This window comes from Atractosteus spatula, chromosome 3 (genome assembly GCF_055471065.1).
Source record: "Atractosteus spatula isolate fAtrSpa1 chromosome 3, fAtrSpa1.hap1, whole genome shotgun sequence".
Lineage (NCBI taxonomy): Eukaryota > Metazoa > Chordata > Actinopteri > Semionotiformes > Lepisosteidae > Atractosteus > Atractosteus spatula.
The window spans coordinates 76759187-76767759 of record NC_142708.1 but is presented as its reverse complement, the minus strand read 5'-3'; the positions used below and the strand labels follow the sequence as shown (position 1 = coordinate 76767759).

Below are 8573 nucleotides of genomic sequence, written 5' to 3'. Positions count from 1 at the left end.
AGTTTGGTAATCCTCCTAGTTTGGTATCGTCTGCAAATTCTGTAGAAGCAGGGTTTTGATAAATGGAGGAAAAATCTCACGAGAAAACACTGAGCTGGAAGAGGACACTTATGGAAGAAACAGATGTTTATGCTGACAAACTGTTTACATCTTCTAGACAAGCTGGCTAAGCAAATGTAACTACAAACAAAATTCTAGGATATTTAGTCAAAAGTATAGAATTCGTATGAAGGGACGTTCTGTCAAAAATCGTTTAGTACACTTGTAAGGACTCATGTACAATGTTTAGCAGTCTAAATCTGCAGTCTTTCTGACTGACACTTCAGGCTGGGGGACATTAATAGCCTGGTCTGCTCAGGCAGTTTGATTGAATCTTTCATTACTGCTTTTGGACTATTTTGCAAGCGTATGATAGATAGTACTTCGCATGCAGGTACTTACACACACCCAGCAGCCTCAGTCCGGGTCTGGTGACAGGAGAGCAAGGAGAGTAAGACACAGCCATCTGTCAGCCCAGTACTGCAGCACACAGACACGGGCACAGCCCTCCTCCTGCCCACCCAAACCCCTTCCAGACAGAATCGGGCCACGGAGACAGTTTTATCAGGATTTTTATTTATTGCATCAAAGAACACCTGACTGGTAGGTACATCCCAAGGTGATGCCGGCCACTGAGCAACATACCAGCTGCTGCTTCTACTTGTTCTACAGGCAGGCAAGAGCCAATCTGAAGACCTCATGATCACTTATTGTCCAGTAAGACCCGCGGCTCAACGCAGAAGACAAGCCGGGCCCGTCCAGGACCTCATGTAGAACCCTTGTGACCGCAGGTGTAGTCCACTGGCGTGGCCACAGGCTCCCCTGGCCATTAAGGACCAATCGGACCCGTTCCCCCACTTCGATTGGCCACTGCCTGCCTTTTGGGGGTCACATGGGCCCCAGGCTGCCTGCAACTTCAGCATTCACATGGCATCACATTATAAAACACACAAGAAAAAAAAAAAGGAACAGCTTCTTAAAAATGAGAAGCAACATGATCATTCACAGTACCCTATCTCACCCACATTTATTGCTGGTGAAATACCTGTAGTTCTGATTTTAGCGGCTGTATGTACAGAAGTCAACAGTGTGGAGCAATACTGTGGTCCCATCTGTCCATCTGTCCAGAACGCCTTCGATCTCTTGTCCTGAGCAACAGTCAACATGCTTGTAAGTCTATACTAACAGGGTCAGAGATCGAACGGTGCTCTTCAGGAGTGAACACGGGAAGTGACCTCCGTGAGGTGGACTGACCGGGAGAGCGGAGTCAGAAGAGGACGGGACAGGGGAGGGCCGGGAGCGCTGGAGCAGGGACACCGCGGAGGGATGTGAAGGTTCGATCTGACTGGCATTTTAGAACGGACAGACGCAGATCTCATCTCCTGCACCGCTGTTTCAAATCACCACAGCTCCGATTAAAAAATAAAATCATCCACAGGACATGACCGGGGCATTTTTCCGAGAGAGAAAAACATTTGTGTGAGCTTTGTGAAATAAATACGGTGCGAGATGGAGATGGAGGGACGCTGGTGGCAGGGCCACCCCCAGGTGCCCAGGTCCCTGCGGGGTCGCGGGGTCACTGCACGCAGACGTACTTCTTCCACCAGGCCTTGGACAGCGTCTTCACTTTGTCGGCTGTGCTGCGCACCCTGCGCTCCTTGCGCGCGCGCCGCTCGGAGAAGTGCAGGCCGGCGGCGATGGCGGCGTCGAACACCTCCTTCAGGTTCTTCTGCGTCAGCGCCGAGCACTCCACGTAGGCCACGGCGCCCAGCTTGTCGGCCAGCCCGCGGGCGTCCCCCCCGGGCACGGGCCGCTCCTGCCGCCGCGCCAGCTCGATCAGCACCTTCACGTCCTGCCGCAGGTCGCACTGGGTGCCCACCAGCACCACGGGCGCCAGCGGGCAGCAGCGGCGGATCTCAGGGACCCACTTCTCCCACACGTTCTGGAAGGAGGCCGGGCTGACCACGCTGAAGCACAGCAGCAGGGCGTCGGCGCGCGGGTAGCACAGGTGGCGCAGCTTGTCGAACTCGTCCTGCAGGAGAGCCGGGGACACGGCCGTGAGGGCCCAGGGACACGGACACGGACACGGACGCGCTCCTCGGGCCGGGACACGTGCGGAACAGGCTCACTGACTGGCTTGAAAACCAGTCTCTGTGCCAGTGCTCCCTGCAGTCTTGTTCTACTGTTTCCTCTCGTTTTCGAATGAACAGAGGAAGATTAAACACTGCAGCCAAACAGCTTAAAGTATGTGTGTTGGAGGGGGGCTGGAATTCGGCGGAGCGCAGATTAACTGGGGCGGAACCTCGACACACCCCCACCCCCCTCACAGATCAGCACTTATGGTCTTAAAGCAAACTGTAATTGTCCCAACAGCACCTTCCTTCTCGTATCATTTCACATCCGACCCCTCCACACGCAGCGCATACACAGCGCTGCTGCAGGACAGCCGTGCCCTCTGCCTTGAAAACAATGCTTATGGCTTCAGGAGAGAACAGGCTTATCTGGCTGCAGCAGCTCTGCCCCAGCTTGTCTCCCTGGCTTGCTGGCTCCTGTGTGTACTAACAGGGCAGAGCGCACGCACCGCGCTGTGATAAGGAGCAGGGCTCCTCCAGCTCTGGATGTTTGCCCAGGTATTAACTGTGCTCTCCCCCAGCACCGCACGCCCGTCGCGAAACAAAGGGCCCGGCAGCTCCGAGACAGGCGGCCCCAGCAGGGCAGGGTGCAGAGGGGGTCGCCCCGGGGGTGGAGACGGACGAGAGACGTGCTGCTTACCTGCCCCGCGGTGTCACAGAGCTGGAGCTGGACCGGCGTCCCATCCACCTGCACCACCGCTGCAATCAGAGGAGAAGAGTCAGGCCTGAGCTCAGCCTCCCGGAGCCCCCAGTCCCAGAGCCCCACCCCACCGGAGCCCCCAATCCCAGAGCCCCACCCCACTGGAGCCCCCAATCACAGAGCCCTCACCCCCCAGGGGAGCCCCCAATCCCAGAGCCCCACCCCACTGGAGCCCCGCGCTCCCGGCAGGACAGCAGCAGGCAGCGGAGGGGGCGACTCCCACACAGCTGCCGCTGGCGTCCGCAGGGCCCCCTGCACACGACCCCGTTGGCGCGGGGAAGGGAGGGGCCTCCAGCCTGCAGTGAGGTCTGTGTCCCAGCAGACAGGAGCCGCGAGGGAGACCTGCAGTCTCTGCTCCCGCACTGGAAGCCGACCAGACGTCTGCCCATCTGGATAGTTCCACACTCCCGCCACCCTTTGTGTAAAGTCCCGTTATAAATGCTCTTCTCTGAGCCTGGGAGATGTGCCTCTCTGAGGGAGTGGAAGACCTGCAGGACCCTGGGTGGGTCAGGACTGGACCCTGTTGGGGTTCTGGTGAAACACCCAGCAGTGCGAAGGGGCACCAGGTCTCTGCTGCCTATCTGCTCCAGTACAGGACTGTTACTGCGGTGCTGCTTGTCTCTTGGACAGTACAGCACTGCGACTATCACACAGCCCAGAGAAAGGGCGTCTGTCTGCAGTGGAGAAGACAATGGACAAGTGTGCTATTTTAAACCCGTGTCTGTGAGTTAGAAATACTCGTCTTCCTGAACGGAAATGACCGGGGTTCTAGTAACGAGTAACAGAAATCCAGACGAGTGTTTGGTCTGCTGCGCAGCGCGCATGCGAGTCAGGAAGGAGAGTCGCCGGTGGGGTCGATCAGGGGCGCAGTGGTGCCTGACTGGACCCCAGCTCTCTCAAACTCCTCCCGAGCTGGAGTGCGAGGACGCGATCGCGGAGGGGCTTGGAGGCGTGGAGAAGACCTGAGCGAGGCGCCTCGCCACGCACCCGGCTGGCCTGAGCCCCGCATCGCCAGGAGCTCCAGCGCTGTTCACATCCCCGTCCGGTACCGACAGCCCAGCTGTCCATCGCCAACGGGGAGAAGCGCGCCCCAGGGTGCTGGCTTGTTCCTGCTTCCTCCGCAGAGACACGCAGACCCCCTCTCGGACCCCTCGCGCCGGCGGGCTGCGCACCCCAGTCCGCCGCGTGCGCCTCGAGAGCCGCGGTCCGGCCGCGCGGGCGCGCGCACAGCTGGTCAGCTCCTCGGGATGCACGCGGCCCTGGGTTCGAGCTGCGCGAGCAGAACCGAGACGGGGGGCAGAACCAGCCCGAGTTCCGGGCCAGACGCGGAGGTTTCGAGAACTCGATCACTTCACGCAGACCTCTGGGGTGACGGAGTGACCACAGCACCTCAGCAAACCTGGGGCTTGGGCTTCACCGAGCTCCTCTTCCTCGGGCTCCTGAACATCAACAAGCTTCCTGCAGCAGGACGTGCTCCTGCCCGCCGCGCGTTTGCACAACACGGAACCCGGCTCAGTAACGGCTCGGGGCTCGGGGCTTACCTGAGAAGTCGTCGAAGGCCGTGGGCACGTATTTCGTGGGGTAGCCGTTGGTGGTGTAGCTGACCACCAGGCTGGTCTTGCCCACCGCCCCGTCCCCCAGCAGGACGCACTTCAGCGGCCGCTCCTGCGCGCCCCCCGGGCGGGCCGGCCGGGCCCTGTGCGGCGGCACCGGGGGAGCCGCTGTCCGGTGACCCAGGGGCGCGTCACGGGGCATGTCGAGACCACTCCACGGACCGGCTTCTGCGAAATCCCCGCAATAGATGAAGAAACGCCGATTCTAGAGCACACACGCTTTCATTTAAAAACACCGGGGTAAAATGAAAATAATTCAAGTTTGAGAATTCATTTCCGAAAGACTAACTATGTGTTAAAAGATATCCCTGCTGTGCAACCCTCCTCGAGCGCACGGGCACTGGCAGCGGCGCGGCCGCGAGACTCCGGTATAAAGCGCGAGCTCATTAGCCTATCCCCGCCCCCTGTTGCGTCACCGCGCTTTCAAACAGCGGCGCGCGGAGGACTGGCCGGAGCGCTGTAACCTCATAGCATTTAAAACATTGGAAAAAAGCACCTTTCCGACGCCATTATAAAACCGCCTTACCATTGAGTATAGAAGACAAATGACACAGCACTATGTAATTAGTGCCCGTATTTATACAGTTACGTGATTTATTTGCTTCGACCAGTGTAAGGGCTGGAAACGATCCGCGCTCGTGACACAAACATCACGCCGCGCTGCGACACGAGCCATCGGATCAGACCCTGCAGGTCGCTCGACACTTCACATTGTCTTACAAACTATATTGAATTCCGGTAGATAATTCTGTTTTATTTACTGTATTAACCTCTTTTATGCTCAGCGCCAAGCCAGGTGAAGTGTGTTGCATAAGACAGAGATCGTGATTATTGATTATTGACGTCCTGAGTATCGATTCCCTCACTTCAGTTACCTACTGCGGCGTTTGCGATTGATTTGTTTGTGATTAGTTGGTTACAGAAGTCAGGTAAAGGAAACTACAAAATTTACTACATCTGTAGCATTCCGCTGGTGAGCAAAAAAAGGAAAAAAACACGAACGTTTGGGGTCGTACACAGTAATGTTTTGTGGGAGTTTACCTTATAACACCGCAGACACGACTGTTTTTGTACAGGAGCGCATGCGCTTCCGTGTTTGGGTGACCTAATTATAGAATGATTGTTATTATTATACACTATTATGACACAAGTTAGAAACACACGTACACGGGTGTCTGTATATACAGAGCGAGTCTATAAAGCGCAATATGTCATCCAGAACTGAGCTGTCTGGATTACTCACAGCAGAAATAACCACAGCTTCGACTGCAGTCTGTTACATTTCCTTAGGTTAGTAGTAGATATTTCTGTCAACACCGCAAGTGTTTTTCTCAGTAAAAGGAGAAAACAGGCTCTGAGTTTTGTTTCTCTCGGTTTAGGGGATGTTCATTCGCACGTGGCTCACTTTCCCACCACATTCTAACTGGTCAATAAAAACTCAAAAATAAATACAATAAAATAAAACCCCCAAAACTCTTAATGACGTCTTTCTGCGCAACCAACGGTATCGATTATCGACAGAGTTGAGTTACGCGCTCTAACTATCACAGACCCAAACAACATTCATAACCAGCGGTGAACACAGGACGATCTCAGAGCAGACCGAGCTACACATGCAAGCAGAGAAAATGTCACCCGAGAGGTGTGGAGAGGGTGACGGACGCTGGCGGAGCTCCTGTGTGCGGGCAGTCGCCAGTAGCCCGAGTTATATCTGTGTAATAGCCCCGAGCCTCAGAATATTAATAAGGACCCGACATGCCCGGACATGCCGCCTCGGCCGAGATCTCCGACCGCCTGGCGCTGGAGGGCTTAACGGGCTTTTATTTTTACAGTCGACTTACAACAATAATAACAAAGATGGAAAAAAAAAGTTTCAAAACATCCCCTGACAGTTTGCATCAACATGCGGGCCTTCACTCGGAGCAAACACCAGGACTGTCAGAAATTACAGGCCTCTGCAAATCTTGTAGAATTGACGCAAACTGTTCAGAGTTACACTCTGCTCCCGTGTTAGAGGATGCAGTATTAATAACAGCTGTCTCCAGGCCTGTCTTGACCTTTTGTGCGGCCGTCTTCGAGTCTCGTCATTAATACTGTAGTAACTATGAGACCAGTCCGAGGGCTGCATGCAAGGTTACTGTTCTACATTCACACAATCAGCACTTTGTGCCCTGGGTTTTGTTTTTTTGGATACTTTGCGCTTTTACATTAAGAGGTTTATCTCACTTTAAAATACCCTTCGGGGAGTCTGAGATGGCCCGTGGGGATTTGCCTACGTGACGCAGGCCGTGTGCGCACGAGGGGCGCGGGGAGTGGAGTGGGTCACTCAGGCTGTGGAAATTTAGCACCTTGTCCGCAGACAGCGGCTCAGCCAAAGCGAGAAATGAGCATTTAATTGCATAGGTTTATAATCCGGAGATGAAATGCTCGCATTGTTTAACATGGTCTATGGAAACCAGCTACAAAATGGACAGTTGACAATCAGCTTCATTAGTTCAGTTCACAATACATAATCCGTCTTGTTATGAAAAAAGCTACAATGTGATATTTAAAATCTAATGAGTATGAACCGCTGCACTCAATTGCTCTCGCTTACTATGTGACTAAAATCTCTTTCAGTGCTAACAAAGTGATGGCTTTGTATAACAATGGCTTAATGTCCCAGCTGTAGGTGTCTTTAGGAACATCAATGCACAACCGAACTGCCACTGAACTGCTGCCGAGTGGAGTGGCGACCGGCTGCATCACAATGGGGCTCCAACGGGACAGATGATCCTGCAGCGCCCTCTGGTGGACACCGAGAGAATCGCAAGGGGATGCAGGAGCTGGAGGCATCCTGACGAAATCGACAAATTGACGTTATCGGATGAGTCTCTGTGGTGTATATTTCTTTAAATATTCTTCTCCACAGAAAAAAAATCATTCGCAGTCAAAGTGCTACAAATGCCTGTACATCGATATAATTTGAAATATGACCTAACAGCAATTAAAACAAACGACCAATTAAAAAACAACATTTTGAAGCTAAGCCACTGCAACAACTGAAACAACTGATTCAGTCCAGCAGTCTTGTGTTCACATAAACACCGCGGCACCATATCCCTGTGGAGGAACCAGGGGGTAGTCTGGTCTGTGCCCTGGGGCAGGGGCAGTGAAGGGGGGGGGACAGGGGCAGAGCCCGTCCTGCAGAGAGCCAGCACACACTTCTCTCCTCCCTCCCGTCTCCTGCAGGCCTGCCCTGTGTGTCGGAGCTGTGCCTGGTGCTCAAGGCAAGCAGGGGCACCTCTTGTCTGATGCAGAGGATCAGCTCAGAGCGCTCTGGAGAGCAGCCGGTTCCCCATTCTGGGCGGCCCCCCGCCAACAGCACCCCAGCACACCCTGAGATCCCAGTCCTCTGGAGTTTCAGATGAGCAGACAGAACCTGCTCCTTATTCTGGTTTGTCCACCTATTGCTTAAGAGTAATTGATTGAATATAGTCGGTCTAATAAATATATTTCTCTTGGCTTTTTGGCAGAACATGCTCCCCACACTCATGAACACTTTGCCGTGACAGTTTGCTGAAGGAGCAGTCGCAGGCGGAATGGAGAAGACAGCCACAGGAATGAAGAGGTGGATCACGATGCAGGGGGGAAATCGGGCGCCACATGCGACCTATAACCCTCTTCACCAGCTTTAGTTCCACAGTTTAAGTGACTCCAGTTTTTTACTGTCTCTACATCACTCCCTCGCTAAAACTCGACTCCCCTCTCAGATCTGTCCCTGGGCCTCTTGTTTCCGTGGGCAGTGCCTATGTCTTTCAGTCCAGTGCCCTGGAGTCTCTGAGCACAGCTGCCATGAAGCCACTCAGATTCTCAGTGCTGTATGGTAGGTGCTAGTGTACCTGTGTTTCCTGACGCCACCTGGCTGCGGCGCTCTCCTCTCACTCCTCCAGCCCACGTGAGCCACGATGTGGGACTGGGCAGGGCTCGGAGTATGTCTCTTTATTCTGGAGCAGCCAGCCAGACCCTTCTGCACAAGGGATCTTTTAGAAAACTCTCCCACAGAGGACAACAAACCCACACCCAGTTAGATTTCCAAGAGCTCCAGAG

At 54.2% G+C, this 8573-nt stretch overlaps 1 protein-coding gene across 1 annotated transcript; it reads right to left on the bottom strand.

Moving 5' to 3' along the window:
- Positions 1-598: 598 nt before the first annotated feature.
- Positions 599-4804, bottom strand: rhoub (ras homolog family member Ub). The gene is made up of 3 exons (XM_088912287.1): positions 4413-4804; positions 2812-2870; positions 599-2071 (listed from the first exon to the last, which is right to left on the bottom strand). Exons 1-3 carry the CDS (start codon positions 4624-4626, stop codon positions 1616-1618), a joined length of 729 nt encoding a protein of 242 aa, XP_088768413.1. The 5' UTR covers positions 4627-4804; the 3' UTR covers positions 599-1615.
- Between the last annotated feature and the right edge of the window lie 3769 nt (positions 4805-8573).

What these genes read in the sequence shown, in the direction of transcription:
- rhoub (XM_088912287.1), bottom strand. Translation starts at nt 4,626, where the DNA reads ATGCCCCGTGACGCGCCCCTGGGTCACCGGACAGCGGCTCCCCCGGTG. An exon ending in GGCCTTCGACGACTTCTCAG is followed by an intron (nt 2,871 to 4,412) that starts GTAAGCCCCGAG and finishes CTCTGATTGCAG; the next exon opens with CGGTGGTGCAGGTGGATGGG. An exon ending in TCTGTGACACCGCGGGGCAG is followed by an intron (nt 2,072 to 2,811) that starts GTAAGCAGCACG and finishes GCTCTCCTGCAG; the next exon opens with GACGAGTTCGACAAGCTGCG.